This window comes from Ursus americanus, chromosome 13, assembly GCF_024610735.1.
Source record: "Ursus americanus isolate L20-20 chromosome 13, mUrsAme1.1.p, whole genome shotgun sequence".
NCBI classification, from domain to species: Eukaryota; Metazoa; Chordata; class Mammalia; order Carnivora; family Ursidae; genus Ursus; species Ursus americanus.
Genome location: NC_142139.1, coordinates 66,892,719 through 66,912,990, shown reverse-complemented (window position 1 = coordinate 66,912,990; position 20,272 = coordinate 66,892,719). Strand labels below are relative to the sequence as shown.

Here is a 20,272-nt window from a genome sequence, read left to right as displayed (position 1 = left end):
TCCCGTTTTGAGATTTCTATGTTTATTAAGCAACCAGCCACTTTACATTACAGACACACTTCATCACTTTTTTTGATTAGTTGACTGACAAGATAGTCCCTAAGGAGTGGACTCTCCAAGTGATGCCATCTCCTCTCATTTATGACAGATCAGCTACCTCTCCCACATAACAAGGGAGAGCTGCCTCTGGGGTTTCAGAATCCAATGTGCTCATTCACTAATTTAACAGGTATCTGTTAGGCACCTCTGGCACTGAACTTGGTGCCCCACAGGAAGTACTGAGAGCAATAAGGCCGTTGTGCTTATGAGCCTTCAGTCTAAAGTACACAACAAGCGAATACAAATTGTGATGAAGACACAAGCAGAGTTCAGTGAAAGAGAATAAATGGGAAACTTTCATGGTCAGAGGTCAGCCAAGGCCTCCACGAGTAGAAGATACTTGAACCCAAACCCTGAAGGATGAGAAGATACCAGGCTGCAAAGAGCAAGCTCCTCCCCATGAGAAGATCAAGGGTGAGCACCGTCTAGGCAGAGACTTAGTCTTCACAGAGAAAAGCAAAACAGCAGTGGGGGCTTTCTCAGAGTAGTGCTCAGAAAGAGCATCTCATCCACTCATGCAAGGGACATAATTTATGTGGTTTCAAGATAACTATACCCTTACAGAGAAAAATGATATTTCAGTCATGTGTATGTTTGTGAACAGTCTGCTGGAAAATGACATTTAGAATTACATTCACCTACCATAGCTTTTCTGTTGTGAATAATACAAGCTATGGTAACAACCCAAGATTCCATCAAGGGATGAATCGATAAAGAAGATGCAGTATGTACTCCTACATATTTGACTAAGAAAAATAAAAGCATATGCCCATACAATCACTTGGAATGTATATCGATAGCAGCTTTATTTGTGGTAGCCATAAACTGGAAAAAAATGTCTATTATGTACAGGTGAATGGATAAAAAAAAATAATGTGGTAAATCCCCTACTTTCATTGTGTTATTATCAGTCAGTTCCTTTATGTTTGTTTATAAACGTTATAATGTTTTTATATATTTGGATGCTCCTGTGTTGGATACATAAATATTTGCAATTGTTATTAAAAAAAAAAAAAGAATTACATTCACCTAAATGTGCTTTGTGAATTTCTTCTTACAGGTTTGTGATGGTCTTCCCATCTGCAGTGCTCATTACAACCTCTGCCACAAAATTCCTACAATTATTGGAAGGCCTGTCCAGCCCTGCCTCCCCCATGGAACCTTCTCTGATCACTCCAACCCTCTGTGATTACTGTCTTCTCTGAGCTCCTGTAGCTTTCTCTATGAGCCATTGCCTATGGATCATTCCCTTCCAGGGATAATCATCTTACTCTCTGCCTGTGATCTAAGATTGGCCTCAAGCCCTTGTGTCCAGCTTCCAATTCTTCACCATCTGATGGATCAATTCTAACACTGGTTTAACATGCAGTTTCAAACCTAAGTAGACTACCCACCTACCTCAAGAACTCCCTACAGCCAAAGACCAACCTAGAAAGTAGGATCCTTTTGAGTTTTTAAGAAGGAATTTGACCAGATGGATATATAGGTAAATACACACAGAAAAATGACCTGAAGTCATACATATTCTCTCCTCCAAGTGAGCAGCTCAGAACACTTTCCGTGTAAGCAAAAGCTGTAGTAAGATTTTCTTAACCAGAGCTCAGGGACTAGCAGTTATGAGAAAATCCCCAAACTTAAGAACAAATCCCAAACTAATTTTTTTCACTTCAGGAAAAAAAAAAAAGGCAAAGTTCCAATCATTCTTACAGTACAAAAATTTTATTTTTTGTTAGGATAATTTAAAGTTTAAAACTGAAGTAGACATATTCATTTTACAAACAAGATATTCTTTTATAAGTAAGACCATTAAAAACAGTAAACAAAAAAAGCTGTCTTTACAAAAAGCTCTGTGCATAGCAACTTTATACTGTATATAACTGACAAAGCAAAACGATAGAATGAAACTATACAGTTTGAAAATGAGATCTTACTGTACAAAAGGTAGAGAAGATAATGGTTTTTAAACCATGCATACTGAAATGTGCAAAGAAAAACTGGAAAAAAATATGACGCTATAACAAAAAATGAGATAAATAATGAAGTAAATTGTCCCTTTAAATGGAAAATCTTACACAGCTCCTCTTACAAAGACAGGATAGAATTTGTAGTTACCTATAGAAATACTCGTATTCCAAGTGGCACAAAAAGAACCTGGGACCGGAATGATTCAACAGCAAGACCGAAGAGGACAGAGTAGCTTTGTTTTTAATTTATTAGTACACTAAAAATAATCCTTACACACATTTGTACAATTAAATAGATCTGTTGCTGCCAAGCTTCTAGCTGAATGGTCAAGGATGTCTGGTATTTAGTTACACACATTTTCGGTGTAAAGCTACCAACAAATTCTACAATCAGTTTGAAGACAGTACTGCACTCATCTTCATGCAAGAGCAAAATTCACAGATTCTAAAAGCAATGCTACTTAAAAAAACATTTCCTTATGTTGGATTGGCTCGAATCCAGGTCTCAATATGCTTAGGTTTGTTCCGCCTTCACTTTGGGATGGTAATGTTTGTATTCCACACACCCTTCTCCTTCGATCAGATTTTTCACAGGGGAACTTTCTCTTGTGCTTTCCCTGTGTTTCAGTGCTGTAAGCCCTGACCACGAAGGACTGTCAGCAGTATTTATAAGCATGCCAGCTTTCCAAAACCTTGGATTCTCATGTGCATAGAAATAATATTTGGGTCCTATTGAGTAACTCCAAAATAGTTGAAGGCAAATAAGACTATCAGGGGCTGGATAGCTGTGGGCAGGTATCAATGGGACCAACAGAAGGGGGGTGGAATTTGTGAAGTCATCTAAAATTGGCTCAGATGCACTAAAGATGTTTTTCCATGAGAGCTGTAACAATTTCTACTGCTAGAACCCCAAACCAAAATCTGTACATGGACTGTACTAAGGTACCAATGAGTCAACAAGGAGAACCCTTACTGGACATCCAACTATGAAAAAATGACACCCTTATTGGAAATCCAAATAAGTCTGGATACATCTTCAGGGCCACCCAGACTTTCAAGACTCAGCCACTCTTAGCAGCTCCTGCAACGTTTCTCTGCCTAAAAGCTAGTTCCAGAAGTATGAGAGCCCACTGCAGCCCTGGGTCACTAGGCTGCTTGGAACAAAGATGCCCCTAATCTCTAACCTTGCTAAGAATCTGGGTTTCCATCTTTTTGAACATTAGGAGAGGGACTTAGGGCTTTTAACATTCCTCTTCCACACACCATCCCATTCTTGCCTAGAAACAGTATCAAGTAAGGTACATTTATTTTTCAAGAGAGTTAAATGCCATGAGAGGGGAAATCTGCAAAGAGAAGAAAGGACAGGGATGTTCTAAGATTCGTGCTTAAGAGTCCAAGAAACAGGACCATCTTCCTTAAATCCTGTCTCTGAAGTTCTGTAGGGCACTTCTGTGCTCAACCAGGTAACCAAAGAGGAGGGGACATGTGGCTCTGTCAAGGGAGAATTCCAAAGGGGCCACTTGGTTGGGAAAGTCACATGGCTTTGGCTCTTCTTTTAGGTGAGACACATGTCTCTGCCCAGGATGCAAAGCCTAGGTTGCACTACAACATGGCAATTCTCTGCACTGCTCGGAGGAGAACGTTGAAAGCTAATATAAATTTTTTAAAAATTCACAAAGAGTGAATACCAAAGGGACGTGTAGACTATTTAGAAAGTGGATGGAGCTGGGAATGAATTGATGAGTTTGGACTAAAACATTGTTTCTGCATTGGGCTGTTCTGTAAGAATCTATATAAGGTACATGTTCTTGCCCATGGGTCAATAAAATGATGGAAAAAGAGGGGGATGCAGGGTGGGGGATAAAAGTCTAGTAAGTAACTGCAATAATAATCACACACCTTTTAAACTTGTTACTACTGGTTTGCATTTTCATTTTACATCAGGAAGAGAAATTCCTCTCTCTTCAAAAAGGTCTTAATTTCTACCTCTACTTACAATAAGTTACACGTTTATTTATTTAAATAATTGTAAAACATTTTAAAATTTTTTCCCTTTTTTTGTTTTTTTTGTTTTGTTTTGTTTTGTTTTTTAAAGAGATTAAACTATAAGCAAACACACATACAACAACATTTCATCATTCAATTCAGGTTTCGTTTAAGAAAGTCTTCCATGCTGGTACCCTGTTTTGTTCAATTTTTTTTCTGCATAAACTAAATTGGTATCTGAAAGGCTTCATAGAAAATAGAAACTTTCAACTTTTTTTTCCTACAAAGAAAAACAAATAGTATCCAAAATATTAAGCATGAATTGTTTGCCAATTTTTTTCTTAAATATTTTACAAACATAGGAAGGTGGTTGTCATAATGTTCATAACAAAGAATTGCATTTCTGCTCTTAGCACTGACTACGTCAATGACATCTTTTGTCCTTGTCCCCAGGAGGGTCAGTTTGTGTAGCCACCATGAGAGCTAGACAAGAAACGTTGAGACCTGGTAAGATGCAGCTCCTTGCATGCCCAAATCTGTTCGTCATGTTCATTCTGGGGCACAACTCTCCCCAAAGAGCTCCTAGTGCTTTCTTCATTATTGGTCCATCAGAGTAAGTAGTTTTGTGCTATAAGAAAGCAGTTCTTCGTCTTCTTTACATTGGGGGCACAACAAGTCCGGTCATGGCTGAAAGGAAAGAGTGTGGCACAGGAATGAGACTCTGACATGTTAACACTTAGGTCTCCAACCCAGAGAGAGGGGCAAGGGTGGGAACTGACAGAGTCTGGTACAACCCTGGGAGATGGTAAACTCAGCTGATGTGGGAACCCATTTTCTCCAGGTTTGGTCTAGCACAGAGCCTGTCAGCGGCATGGAAGCCTTACCGAATCACTGCAGTATAAACAAGGTTTATTGAAGTTCTGTGGGGAGGCCAAGAGCTATGTTTTGTCTTGTTTTATAGTAATGGGTTATATACTTGACATGATAGACATAAACACATAAACTAAATTTTAATGTATTTGCGATATATTTATTTTTCATCATTAGACTATCATAATTTCTAGATTATATGGTTTCAAATCACTTAATTGAAACAGGAAAGAAAACTCCAGGTGCGGAGTAACTTTCCATGCATTGTTTATAACAAACAGGGCTTTTTATGCATCCTAGGTTTCTATCCGTTCTAGATGAAATGTGATGAGCTTTTTTTTCCCCCCCAAACTAGCTCATCTTCCTTTGGCGTTCACTGCTGATATGCAATGCTTGTTCACTAATGAATGCTGATCCACTGGAATAGAAGACTTAATTTAGTTCCTAATTTGGGAGTTACCCAATCTCCACTCTTCATCCCTTCCATCCCAATGCCTCCTCCATCTAGTGAAGAGGACACACACAATACCTGTGGGGGGGCATCGGGTCCAAGGTTTTCCCTTGAAGTGGGAAACAAAGCAACATCAGCACAATGGGGAAAAATCACACAGCAAAATATACCCCTCTGACCTTGGCTTTCAGGTGATGAACCCATAGAATTTTCACATTCTTGGAAATCAGCAGAGTAGTTTCCTTGCGTCAAAACTTCAAGCCATATCTAATATTTGATCCTTTGAGTTTTATCATCTCTGGCTCATCTAGAGCTTATCAATTATCATAGAAGCATTTTGCTGAGTGGTGCTTACTGAGCTTATAAGCAAATGGCCAAAATTCTTCTTGCTTCCCCTCAACACCCACCCTCCCTCCTCCCCCGCTCCTCTTCCTCCCCTCCCACCCTTCTCTCCATGCCAGCTAGTCTTCTCAGGCAAAATTGTCAGCCGTCTATTTCCCTGCCCATACAGCCTTTATTGAATGTTTGTGAGATCTGGATTAAGGTCTTACACAGCTAGCAAAGCCTTAATTATTTTTGCCTGTATTACTATATATTGAATCGATGTAACTTTTCAATAAAGGCAGTTCAATTCTGGACACTCCCTGATGATTTGGAGACATAGCAACCCTGGTAATTATCCCAGAGTGTAGGAGGTTTTTTTTTATTTTATTTTATTTCTTTTCCTGGAGGGAGCCGGAAAATGAATCAGGCACATAGTGCATAATATTATCTCGACAATCTATACTCATCACTGCAAATGCCTGATAAATGAGGTAGAAGGTGGGACAGTGAACACGGCATGTGAGCTCTCTGGCGGTAGGATTCTGGGTCACGTTTTCAACTTTAACTTGTCGATTACACTTAAAACTCATCAGCCCCTTCTTTTTTCTGGGTCCTCAGAGAGTTTCCTAAGGAGCTTATTAAAAGGGCAGAGCCACTCAAAGAAGAAGATCCAGCGTGTGCTGGAAGACCAGCAGATTTCACATATTTTCCTTCTTCCTAGTCTCACATCGGGCACGAGGTGGACTGTATCTCTGCTATGTGGTGACCCTGACTTTTTGCTTGTAGAAACCATAGCCAACAGACAGATAGCAGAAGTTAACTGGAGAAAAAGTAAGCACATTCACTGGTGGGGGAGAGGGAAGCATGCTGAACTGCACTTTGTTCAATTTCTTTCTACCTTTGGCATTTCATGGGAAAGCAATAAGCCCCTTTGGTCCAGGTGGAAAGCAGGTATGAGTGAAGGGTAAGGAGAGGAACCACACTATTCTTGTCCCTGGAGAGACAGGCTCTGGAGTCAAAATGTCTGAAGTCATCTTACTCTGTGGCCTTGGGAAAACTACTTCACTAAAACTGATGATAATGGTATGAGATGTGAGCCTTGAGGAAGATAATTCATGTAAAGCGCTTGGTTCAGCGTCTTGTATGTGGTACTCAAAACCAGCAAGTCTCAGAGAGGGTTGGTTGCACGTGACCTCTGCAGATGGTTGAAACCCTCTCACCCTACAAATCGAGAGAAGAAACTTTCCATCAGCCTGTGATCATCCAAGCACCTTGGATCACACTTTTACTCTCCCACTGTCTGTCTCTAAAGAGGTGGAGCTTCGTGCTGAGGACCCCTGCAATCCCAGGCTTCCTTCACTCAGTGACTATGGCTAGAGCGTTTGATGTCAGCTCGTTTTCTCTCTCGATGCATCAGTGGGACACCTTGTAGCATTGGACCTGGAGCTTCTAGCCACCTGATGCAAAATGAGGAAACGTGGGAGTCTGCACTCCTAATTTAGGTACTGCCCGCCATCCTCCCTTTGTCTTCCTTCTTCTTCGTAAGGTTCAAATCACTAAAGGAATTTAGAGGGGATTGTAGGACCCAAACAAGGCTCAGGACTTCTCAGTGATTCTATAGAAATGAGACTAGATTCCAGAGCCTACATGTAACTGACAAAATCGTCAGTCCCACAGACATGGAACAAGTGGCTCAGCCCTTCCGCAGCTTCATTATTCTGACCCGTGCTGACCAGGACCTCACATGGCTGAGGACCCTAGAGAGGATCTTATAGCTATGTTGGCTACTGCTGCCCCCATAGAGAAACCTCACTATGACCACGCACACCCTTTCAGCTTTTTGGGCCAACAACCCTGAGCGAGTAATACCACAGTGAGACTTGGGCTTTCAGCCACCAGGGGTGGGGGGATTCCAGGCCATGGGAGCCAGTGAAAAATTCATCCTGGCATGCTCAGGGGCCAAAGCCAGGTAGGCCCCACATACGAGTCTCTCTGGACAGTATAGACCCAGGAGATCTGAGACAACAAGCTCAAATTCCCCAACTAAGTACATGTGCGAGAGAGGAGGTGAGGGAGGTGTGGTAAATGGAAGTCAAATTATACTTTTTCTCCTCAAAGTGAAGCTGAAAATGTTGGCCAGGGTTGCCTGGAACAAGGAAAGGGCTGCATCCCTCCCAACTTCTGCCTACACCTGCACTCTCTCTTAGCCTTTCGTGGGGTCCCCACTGTGCATTTTCCCAACAAGACCTGTGGGGCCCCCACTTGGTTAAGGGACATGACTAAAACCACAGAACTTACAAAGGGAGACATTGCCACTGAAGAGGGCATACAGAAAAGAAAGATACAGCAAATATTTAACAATTGTATACATTTCCCAGTCTGGAGATGAAGCCATTCATAGAAAAAGTTCTGAGCATATCCCCCAAGGATGCGATGGAAACCACTGGTGCTTGAGGAGAGACGGGGCAGGTGGCAACACTGAGCTACAGGTTGAGCCTGTTTCTCTAGGAATCAGACATCTAGATGAAAACAAAATATATATACCAATTTTTCCCCTCAAATAGACAGATGTTTCCAACTACTCGCACATTGGGTGGCATGTTACCCAGCTGCTTTGTCTAGATGGAAGTAAAAGAATTTTCAGGGACTCTTCTGAGTGCTGGGTTTTCAGTTCCCATTTCACAGTCTCTCTGTCAAGTCACTTGACTTTGAGGAGACACCCCTGTCTCTTAAGGTAAAATGGGACAGGAACCTACCATATCTCCCAGAGCTCTGCTCAGTCACAACTGGCTGATGAACCCTCACTGGTGACCCAGAGGATCAGGAATCTATGCACAATGGTCAGGCTACTAGGCAGATGCTGTTCCAGGGATGACACAGCTCATCCAAAGCCCTGCTGACCTCAGAGGCTTTGATCCATGAGGGGTTAACCCAACCTCTGCCCTGCTTGGCTTTATCCAACACTTGCTTGTCATGAATGTTTTCATGTCAAGACATGAAGAAGAGCCTAAAAATAATATGGGTCATCAGGATCCGTAGTGTTCAGCAGGTTCCAATTTGCTCTTTTGCCATCAGCTGCCTCCCATTCACAATTAGATGATTAGATTCTCATGTACTCGTCACATTTGTGTTATGTTATGTCATACTATATTTTCATACATTGCCCAAAAATGGGTTTGATGGGTGATATTAATTTTTGTTCTTAGACAGTATATGTCTTTTTCTTCTTTCCTCCCTGCTCCACCCCAATCTGACACATGCTATTAATCTGACTGGCACATAACCAGGATTCTCACAACGTGCTGGTTGCTCCTGATGGATCCTGTCCATGTATGCCATGGGAATAGGTATGCAGTGCAGATGGGCAAGCCCGTTAGTTAAGCAGCAATCACCATGTGGTATCTGATGTGACCAGGCAGCTTCTGGGAAATCGTGACATGGCCTTCTAGAAAGCAAAGGTCTGGGAAGTCCAGACACTCCTGGAGGGTATATATGGCTCTATCATAGTTAATTCTGTGACCTTGAAGAGCTGTCCAACTTTTCTGTTTTCCCCCATCTTGTTCTCGGGTGGTGTGCTAGCTCAGTTGTATAAGCCATCTGTGTACCATGATGGAAACACCAAAGCATCTCTTTGTAGGCAAATGGCTAGAGATAGGGAGTGATGTTGTGCTGTTTGCTCTTACTTTGCTGGCCCTGTGGCCCATTTATCATGGTGGTACCAAAGTGGTACCTTTGCTTACCTCTGAATCCATTTCCATTGCCACTGGAGCAGGCAGGAGAAGGGGAGCCTTGTGGCCTGATGACAGGGGCAAAGGCACTCTTCTGTTTGACAGCAGGAAAAACTGAAGAGGAAAATGGGAGGATGGAGGATGTGCTAGACGATCCAACAGTGGGACTTGATGACATAACTGGAAAGCAAAGGCACAATCCTCTTAAGAAGGGACAAACCTAGGAGTTAAGTTCTTTCTTCAGGACACACAACCTGTACACATTCACCGAGAAATTACTCATTCACTCCAGGCACTGTCCCAGATTTCAGGGATTAAAACAAGTTGAATGTGACAACATCCCTACCCCGCCCAGTGGGGGGAACATACAAACAAAACAATGACAAGGGTAACAACCCTACAGGAGGAATGTACACAATGCTAGGGAGACTCAGCAGGCAGAGTGCTCTTCCGCCAGGGAGTCAGGAAGGTGAGAGCAGGAGGTAATACTACGACAGGTCTTTGTTCATGAGTAGAAACTTGACAAGAGAACACTTAGACTAATAACTGAAAAATCATCAGATCTACTCAAGAATGGAAACCTCTTTTTCCCCCTAAAGAGAAGTCCTGTCTGGGACCTCTACACTTCCCTGGCAATTCTCAGGGCTCCAGAGGTTTGGCCTATGGGGTTAACATCTCTGAGAGTGCCATCTCTATGGGCCACTTCCTCATTAAATGTAAACGTTTATTAACATCTAGGAGATTACCTCCCTTTCTCTCTACTTTCAGAGCTCTTGGGAAATGAAGCTGCAAATCAGACCCCTCTGATGTAATGTGCAGAAAAAACACCAATATTAACAATAAAATTACTTAAAGGACGCCAAAAGCTAAGTGTTGTAATTTCCAAGAAAAATAAAGGCAATTTCCATGATCAAATGCCCTAGCTCTTAATGTCAGATACTCTACCAAGTTACATCATACAAGAAGATAATTTTATCTTCTATGTTCAACTAACTCAAGTAAGGGGTAAGTTAGAGTTCACAAGGGTAAAATTGTCAGATACAGCATCTTGTGGAATAAGGTCAAATTCCAGGGACTTATTTTAGAACAATCTCCAGAATTCTGAGCTGTCACACGACTTGGTACAAGAATTACTGGAAACTATCGGTCAAGGCTAGGAGTGGAAACTTCTGCTTCTTATCTTCAGTGACCCAGCTACTCTGCAAAGTAAATTTTGAAAGTGAGGACATGAGTGTAACTTATGGTTCAAAGGCCAAGTACAAGGTGAATTGAAGGTCAACTGTTCCGATGACCTGTGTAAGACTTCATCCCCATTTCTCCCCTCTCACTATAAAGATATACATTGTACTATGGTCACACAATTGCATATATAAAGCAATCATACAGCATACCTCCAATATGATGTCTTGTATAGCCAAACTACAAACCAAAGACTTCAAAAAAAGAGCTTTATCTAAAATCTGCTCATCCTTAGGTAGTCCTGATTTACAGAGCTATGCAGAAGGAAGCATCTGAGCACATCTCTGTCTTTCCTCAAGTAACATGAATCAAAAGAATTGGAAAGGAGGATAAAGTATTGGAAGAATCTCACATAATACTTAAAGATGAAAATGAAGAAAAAATGGGCTAATTCCTATTATAGAATAGGATACATGGTTAAACATTGAGGATGGATTATATTCATACTCTCAAGCAAAATCTCCTCTTCTAGCATTGGCTTTAGCATCAACGATATGGGGTCGGGGACCTTTCCCCTTTGTGTAAGGCACAGAATTAGAGGTCAAAGGAAAGCTGAGACTCAGGAAACCCTGATTCCTACCACAGTCCAATCTCCACCATTCTGTGTGAACCAATCAGGCACCAAGATGGCGCCTTGGTTTCTGTGTCTGCAGTAGCACCACCTTCTCTCCTACACCATGATAGAGGACAGTTTTTATAAGGTGAGTTAGGCCTGTATATACACACTTGATTCAGTTTATATTCGGCGTAGGACTCACTTTTATGAATATTTCTTTTCTAAATAAGGGACCTCAACCTAAAGTGGATTCATTTGGTCAAATGTGGCTGCCTCTCAGTGGAAGTGTCACCTCAAACTCACCAAGTGACATAAAACAACTGTTGCAGGGTTGAATAAGCACAGAGCTATAACGTGCCCATTTAAAATAGTTTTTACCAAATTTTTGTAAAATGCTAAACTAATGTTCAAATTAATTTAAAATTTAATGCAACTATATTCAAAATCCCAAAAGGAATTTTAATTTGTGTATGTCAACAAACACAAATTCTATGTTTATCTATTTAAAAAGCGACAACACTTGTAAGAGCCAGAAAATTCTGTTAATACTTGAAAAGTACTAAGGAGGCATTTATCTTAACAGATATTAAAACTTAATGGAAAATCCACATCAATGAAGTCAGTGTTATACTAGCATAGAAATAGGCAGACAAATCCTTGGAGAAAAAAGAGGCCAGAAACAGACCTGGATATATATGAGAACTGAAACTTAATAAAGGCGACATTTCAAATTAATGGGGACATAAATGCATGGGAACAATACAAAGTCCCCCAGAGACAGAAATTTAAAGCGCTTCCTCCTGTTAAACACTAAAGTAAATGTAAGTGGATTAATGAATTATTTGCTAAAACAAAATTATAAGGGCGCTAGTAGAAAAATTAGGAAGGTTATATAATTTACATAATCCTTTCAACCTCAAAGCCTAAGGAGAACATCAGGAGATAAGATGGGCCACATGACAAAAAATCTTGTACTATAACGGAGAAAAGGCAAATGACAAATTAGGAAAAATCTTCCTGATAATTATTTAGATATGTTCATATCCTCGATAGCTGATAAAATTTTTATAAATTAATTAGAAAAAAGAAAAACATCCCAATTAGAAAAGTAGGCAAAGAATGGGAAAAGCCAAGTCACAAAAGGAGACAGGAACCAAAATGACCAAAAGGCCTTCGAAGACCTAAAAAACGTTCAAACTGCTTAGTAATCAAATGCAAATTAAAACAGTAAGGAGAGGATACTTTCCACTTTACCAAATTGACAACGATTAAGAAGAAATGAACAGGGCAGGGAAACAGATACTCTTCCTTTCCTAAGGGGAGCATTCATCTCTCTGGGGGGGCTTTGGCAATGTGTATTTAAAATCAAAGTGTTTTAAAATGTGTATATTTTTTAACCTAGTAATTTAATTTTGAGAAATTAATCCCAAGGAGATAATCATAAATTTGCAAAAAAAAATAGATTCAAGGGCATTTTTATAATTGTGAGAAATTGGAAAATAATAGAAGTGACCAAGCAGCAGGGTAAAGAATATTCAGCGTATAAAATAGCATGCTATGCAAATATTAAAGCTAATGTTGGAGAAGAATATTTGACAACTCAGAAAGGTATGCCTCCTCAGATGAATAATGCAAATTATGTCATAACATATACATCAAACCCAATTTTATTTTTTTTAAGAAAACATACAAAGCAAAAATTTAGTAGGATGTGATATACATCCAAACTTTCAACAATGTTCTCTGTGAGCAATGGATTATGAATATTCATAAATTTACTCCTTTCACTTGTCCATATTTTCAAAGTTTTTTGCAATGAACATGCATTACTTTTGATGTAGCAGAAACCAATCAAAGCTGTTAAACAAATGGAAAATCTCCATTTGGGGGGGGTAACAACAAAAGAATATAACCCTTAGCAATAGGCATAACAGCTTTCCTGGGTGTTAATGTTCCTCTTCGATTGAAGGCTTTACTACCTGCAAACAAGGCTGCCCGTTGACCTTTCTGCTACAAAAAAAAAGCAAAGAGACTAATAAATTCTCAAATTCCTGGGAAAAGCTTATTGATTGCAGTGAACTTCGCAAGGCAAACATCACTCCCCATATCTGTTCTCCATTCTTAGGACACAGGTTTGCATCATTGACAGATTTTATGGAGCCTAGCTTCATATCTGTGACTTTGATAATTTTGCCACTTTTCTTCCACTCCCTCTTTCATTGATCTCATGGCAGAATCCCATTAGTTGTGCATCAGAGTAGACACTGTAATTTCCGAAATGTATCCATCTACGGCTAGAAGGCCATACTTTAAAAGTTAACAATGGTCATGGCTGCACAGAAATAAAGTATCTCATTTTTCTTTTCTCTTTTACATATACATGCTTTTTAAATTGTGCATAATGAGAATGTTACTATTGTAATAGGATTTTTTTTTCTTTTCTAGAGAAAAAGACAATAGCAATATGTCAAAATGTTAACAAGGTTGTTTTTTATGGTGGGAGTATGCTTTCTTTTTGAAACTATTTCCATCTGCTCTAAATTTTCTATAATCATCATTTAATACTCTACAATAGAAAATGTCTTGATATTTATTTTTGAAAATATAAAAATATTGAGCCCCAGGGCATAGTCTAAGACGACGTAAATGAAGTAGGAATCCCTGAACAGAGGTTGGATTTCTGTATAGATTCTGTCACAAACTTTGGAATTGCTTGGTGGCGATTCTGCTTTGGAAGAAGTGGTCCCATGAGTGTTGCAAGCTTGCCCAGTAGACCATCTTTGGGGACACCAGAGTGCACCATTTTAGGAAAGCTGATCATATATACTTGCAACTGAGACTTTCTCTGGACATTTCTCTCTCTCTACGGATAGAGGCCAAAGAAAAGGCAAGTACATCTGGCCCCCAAATCTCTGTGAACGTGGGGAGTTAAGGAAAAACCACTTTTCTTCTTATAAGGATTGACTAGCTTGCACAGTCCCAGCTGGAACTCACCGGGCACCATATCCTCCTTTGCATTGAGCCATTGCATTTGTTGGCGTGAAGGGGTCTGTCCGCATTTCATTATAACCCCCTATTGTCAGGGGTTTAGAATTCAGCCATAAAAACTTGCACTGAGCTGGAACTTGGCACACACTGCTACCGCCAGGAAGTGAAGTTTGTATGTGAAATTGAAAAAACATCTGTTTGGACATTTTTGAAGTAGTGTGAGAGCAGAAACAGTAAAGATGCAGGTTTCTGATACTGTGCATTGGCCATAATGCAAATCAACTTGACCGAGAGGCTTGGCTTTATTTCTTCTGAATGACTCTGGCAAGTGATTGCTCCATGGCATGGCCTGGCTGCACCAGACTAGTTTTAAAAAGACAATGAAAAATCGTAGACTGGTGTTTTTAGACACAAGCAACAGAATTGACAAAAATGGTTTCCCCTGGGTTGTTTTTCGTATTTCCCAGAGAAGTTAAGACTTAGCTGGCTAGAAATACAGGTCAGATGCTATTGTAATGAACTCCGTGGGGTATTCAGTATTTTTGCAGTAGGGGATTTTATCGTAATGAAGGCACTGTTTGGAATCCATTCCCAGTTTGTGACTGCTTCAGACCCTCCTTCAGAAAATAAAGGTGCAAGAGATCACACAGACCCAGTTGGAGCAAGAAGCGGGTTCTCTGTTGTTTCCCCCTCCCATTGGGCAGGGCGCTGCTCCCTATTCTGAACATGCCGTCTTGTTTTAATGGGTGATTTGAAGATTTGGGTGCTATCCTTTTCCTTGTGGCAGTGGGACTGGATGATCAAGGGAGGCTAGTGGAAGGAAGCTGTCACGCACTGGAGTGGGAAGGTCCCCTCTCTACCAAAGGAATTATCTCCTAAGAAACATCAAGCAATTACACAGTGGTCATATTCATTTTATCTGTTCATCTTCTTTGTGTCTGTCTGTCTCTCTGTTTCTCTCTGTCTCTCTATCTCTGTCTCTCTCTCTCAACCCTACCCACCCACCCCTCCTTGTCTTTCTTTTGCTCTCTCTGCCTCATCACCACACTATATACTGTATTTGATCTACAAAAATGACGATTCGTATGGTTCAGCCACATATACAGATTTTTATTCATAAATGGATGTTGAACCTGTGAAATCACCATTTGGGGAAAAAAAAAAGTAATTCCATAATGTTCAGCCTAACCGTATATTATAAATACATGAAATATCTCTTATATTATTGAATAATTTTAGAACATGGTATTCAGGATCTGATGATGTATTTCTAGTCCTATTTTTACTATTTATTGGCTACAAATCCTTGAGTAAATCATACTAACCCTTCCCTTATAAGTAAGGGAAAATGATAGTAATAATTATGATTATAGCCATGACATAAGGTTATTGTGAGGATCCAATTGGATTCTATTTGTGTACATGCTTTTTAGGTTGCAAAGTGGAATGCAGTTGTGAGTTACTCTTATTGTTGTCACCATCATTATATGACATCCTTTACACAGTGGTTCCCTTGCCATTGTGTCATTTGTTAAGATGTGGTCCCTTCTGCACACAGGGCACCCTCTCCACAGTGATGCATGGGAGAAGTCTCTCCAAGGTCTCAGCAACAGAAAAATCAGGTTTCTCCTGAGCTACCCCCCAAAAATGTGTGGACATAAAATCTTAAAACAAATAGTGTTTCTCTTTCTGCTTTCCCAAATCTTGTAAGCCTCTGAACCAAGGTAGTGGCTCCTTTGAATAAGACTGAATCCAGACTAGTCCTTGGATTCATCTAATTTTCCTATCCATATTTTTTCATTTATCTTAGTTTCTTATGTTATTTTATACTTTCATAACATTCATCTCACTATTAATATCTCCCAAAATATTTTTGGAACAAGATAAGGTAAAAAGAAGTAAAGAAATAAATCGAGCAAGCACCAGTTTGTTCATCTAGACCACTCTGATCTAATTGATCTGGGCCATCTGACACGACACAACACAGAAATCATGTCTTTGCAGCAACAAGATTTTAGTTGTAGTAGAAAAACCAACCTCTACTACCTCTGCTATTTGGTTACTATGTCCTTATCACATTGAGTACACTTGTGAGGGTAGTGAAGTGAATAGATAACCCAGAAGTAACTCATGGTGTGTGTCCCTAGAGAACCAACAAGGCTGAGAAAGGCAGCCTCCAGATCCTTGGCATGTCACTCTCTGAGCTGTGGTGGAAATGGTTGTATGCTGTCCTTGACTTGTCCTTGTTCCTGGCATAGGGGAACCACTCTGGGTAAACAGATGGTCTGCTCTAGAGCCTTGCAACAGGAGCCAGCATTTCAAGAACATTCCACTCACTCACACAGACTCCCCATGGTGGCTTCTCCCCTGGCCTGAAGTATTCCCTAGGTGGGCTTGAAGACACATATTCTCTCAAGCTTCTTAGCCCTCAAAGCAACCCAAATGAGTTTTCACAACCCCCTACGACGTCTAGCTAGCCCAGATTATGATTAAAAGGTCCATCTCAGATCACTCTCTCATGAGCAGTTAAATTCCATTTCTCAGAAGGTACACAAGGAGGGGAGGGCCATGTAACAAAGTGACACGGGAGTGTGGTAAGACACACAAAATAAGCAAGCCACAAATTCTGTGTTCAAATGACGACTCTGCTCTATCCTAGCGGTGTGACCTTGGATGAGTTAACTGCTGTGCACCTCAACCTCCTCAGCCACAAGGAGAAGGTTCTTCTGAGGATTAAAGAAAACATTACATCTAAAAGTACCTAATGAAGAGTATACATAATGTTAACTGAAATGGAATCTTCGTTCCTTGATCCCATCCACACAAGCCACATACATCTATCTTTTCTTTGTGTAATGCAAATAGTTTCACTCTTTTCTTTCCTTCAGAAGACTTTGAGCAACCAAGTGCACCAAAGTCTAGCTAAGGGAAAAGAACAAAAGGCAGGAACAACATTTCCTCAGGAAACTGGGCTACTCCTCCACAAGTCAGTAAGGTGTAGGGGTGCAACTCTCCCTCAAAAGGCTGAAGAGTGAAACCCAGGGACAGAGACACAGGGAGAGCAGGAGAGATGGAAAGGGCACTTACTTCCATAAGGGGAGCCTGTGGGGGAGCCATTTAGAAATCCTGGTGACCCTGGGACACCCAGGTTGGCCATGGGGACGTTGCTGTAGCCATTCATGCTGTTACTGGAGGTGCTGTAGTTAGACTGCTGGGGGGTGGAGCTGGAAGAGTAGCCCCGCGGAGAGATGCTGCTTGTGTTGCGGATGTACCCTGGATAACAAGAAAAAAGCCAAGATAAATGAACTGATACACACATCCAGCACAGGCCAAATATGGCAGCATGGGCCCATGTGGTCCGCTGACTATAGAACACCCCCAAGCCACCCCTGGTCAGGGGTGGAAAGTCTGGAGTTTGTCTTCAGCCTTTATATTCTCCTCTCCCTTCCCCACCCTACACAAGACCATGTCCTTGACAATCCCTCCTTCCTCTTTGTTCCCATTTGCAGTCAACATCTCCAGCTCACACCAAGGATTGATGACTAATCTTCCTAACACACGAGAGCCCTATGAGATCTTAATGGGTATCACTGATGCGAGCGTTCTGTGGTCAAGTAAAGGCTGCAGATGCTGGGTACTGTAGTCATTCCTTGAACATTCACATACGTAGGGCCTAGAGAATAAGCAAAACAGTTTAAATTGCTAACCTAGTGTTTCCCAAATTTAGCGCACCACAGTATCTTTTCTGGGAACGGTGGGCAAAAGGCATCCCAATAACATCTCAAGGGCCACTCGTACTCTGCAGATCATACCTTTGGAAATGTTAGTTCAAGGTTTTTACCATGCCCTTAGTGGGGGTGGGGAACATCTTTATTTAAAAATTGTTGTTAAGTTCATCTAAATGTGCTATTCTTTGACCAAAGACATGGAACCATCAGCAATTGAGTGCAGTGATATCTGCTCTATGGGAGGGATGGGGAAGGAACAAGTCCTTCCCATACTTCCGAAACCCCCAGCACAGAGACATCACCTAACCCATCCTGAAATAACCCACTTTGGATAATAGTCTCTAAAGCTATTTAAGAAATGACCTCAATTTGAAGAACAAAAAAAAGGCAATCATATGTCTGCACCCACCCTTCTGTAAGAAAAACTCACCCTGGGCATGAAAATGAGGAATTCCCTTCCAATGGATGAATGAAATTGGAAATAAAACTATCCCAAGGTTAGGGGCATCTTTAGGAAATTTATTCCTTTTAAAAAAATGATTTGTGATCAACTCAGCACCTTAATAAAATCAACCTCAGTGACAAAAATCTTAATGCGATATACTTCACGTGTAAAAAGCACAGTTAACTGTAAAGTGTGTTGCTCTGTGTTTGTATATGAGACAATGCACAAACAGAAGTCACTAAAGGAAACAAAACCACTCTGCCTGGGCTACTGGGAAGAGAGGGTCATGCATAACAAATGACAATGGCAATGACTCAGCTTCCTTCCACTATTCAAGCTGATAATCACAATAGCTGAAGTGCACATTTTAGCCAAATTACACCTGTAAGTCTAGTTTCAGGAAGTCAAAACCCGTCTAAGTAAATCACAGTTCATCTTAACCTTAAACATTTGCAATTAAAGGGATTCTACCTGGGACCTAAAAAGCCCCAAATCTCACAAAACACCACCGATCATGTTGAGATAATCCAATATATGATGGCACTGCTTATCTGGGACACGTTTTTTTGATGGTATATGAATCAAGCTTTACCTCCCTCCGCTCAGGCAGAACAAACCTTGTAAATGGATAAGACGTTTGGAATTTTGACTCTGAGAAAGGGTAGTACCTTGATTATTTCCCTGTGTTGACTCTGAGATGCTGACCCCAAGTTGGCTGCCGTACGAATTGATGCCCATCATGCCACTGTGAGCCGGGGAGCTGGAGAGAGCTGGGATCTGGCTGGGATTCCTGGGGACGCTGTACAGGGCTTCTGCAATGTCTGCAGCTCGCTTCAGAATGATGTCCTACAAAATGGCAGGTTGAGGTGAGCATTTTCATATAGCACGAAGAGTCAAACCCAATAGAGTGTAAGATGGGAGCATCTAACCTGGTTATTGTGTGGTGTGCCATAGAGGGCCTCCACTAGATCTGCAGCTCTTTTCAATAGCATCTCCTGGAAAAAGAACAGAAAGGGTGAGATATAACCAAAGGTAAAACCCCCAAATGGCCAACTCAAAGGAAAATTATGTATAAAAATAAAAAGTCCAGACATCCTCCCTAAAATATAAATAAGTGGCTAAGAGGTCCTATATTTGGTTTAACAGGCAGAATATAACTGTATAAATAAATCCCTTTCTAAATATGTATCTACATGGAATTCATCTAGATAAAAATGGTTCCATCCATGACTACAGCACCAAGATAAAAAATGACCAGATGAAAAGTGGAGTTGGTTAAAATTACTAATGTCATGGAAGTGCCATTAAAAACTTTCAGACTATTCCATTAAAGAATCTGGTACTCTAATTAACCAAAAATTCTTAGAATGATTGACTGACCTGAGTTTAGCTGCTTGCCAAGGAATGGTTCATAATACTGAAATTATCTTGGCAGTGCCTTCTGCAAAATTTTATTCTAATAAAGATGAATTCTTTCAATAATATTTCCCCCTGTTCACTTTAACCAAAGAGAATTAGTAATCAGTAATCCCTTTCGTCTCATTTTGTCTTTTCCACCTCCTGTTTTTAACAGCCTTTTAAATTGCTATTAACCTACTTTCCAGATATCATCTAATTTAATGGTGGGGCTGGGGATTTTTCCAAGAGGAAAATAAAGGTGTGATGCAGAAGCAAATGTGGTTCTTGAATTTTACTCACAGCACAGAAAAGAGAACGCGGCAAATTATAATGTGTGTGCTCAAAATGCAAATGTAGATGTTAAAATTTAATAACATCTCATTAATCAAATACCTAATAAATTAATGTATTTTTCAATGAAGAAAGCTAGAATAATGGGCCAGATTCATGATATAATTGTCATAAGCAAGTCCACTTGAAAGCAAAACATTCCATA

At 40.5% G+C, this 20,272-nt stretch overlaps 1 protein-coding gene across 2 annotated transcripts in view; it reads right to left on the bottom strand.

The window, feature by feature from the left end:
- Positions 1-1,837: 1,837 nt before the first annotated feature.
- EBF2 (EBF transcription factor 2) overlaps positions 1,838-20,272 on the bottom strand; it is a 186,886-nt gene continuing 168,451 nt past the window's right edge. Inside the window, exons 12-16 of one of the 2 annotated variants that reach the window (XM_045774104.2) lie at positions 19,308-19,373; positions 19,047-19,224; positions 17,293-17,478; positions 9,435-9,602; positions 1,838-4,736 (exon numbers count right to left, since the gene is read on the bottom strand). In XM_045774104.2, coding sequence (XP_045630060.1) covers positions 4,705-4,736; positions 9,435-9,602; positions 17,293-17,478; positions 19,047-19,224; positions 19,308-19,373 — 630 coding nt within the window. In that variant the 3' untranslated portion in view covers positions 1,838-4,704. The remainder of the gene's footprint in view (positions 4,737-9,434; positions 9,603-17,292; positions 17,479-19,046; positions 19,225-19,307; positions 19,374-20,272) is intronic. The other variant, XM_045774105.2, reaches the window with a different exon arrangement.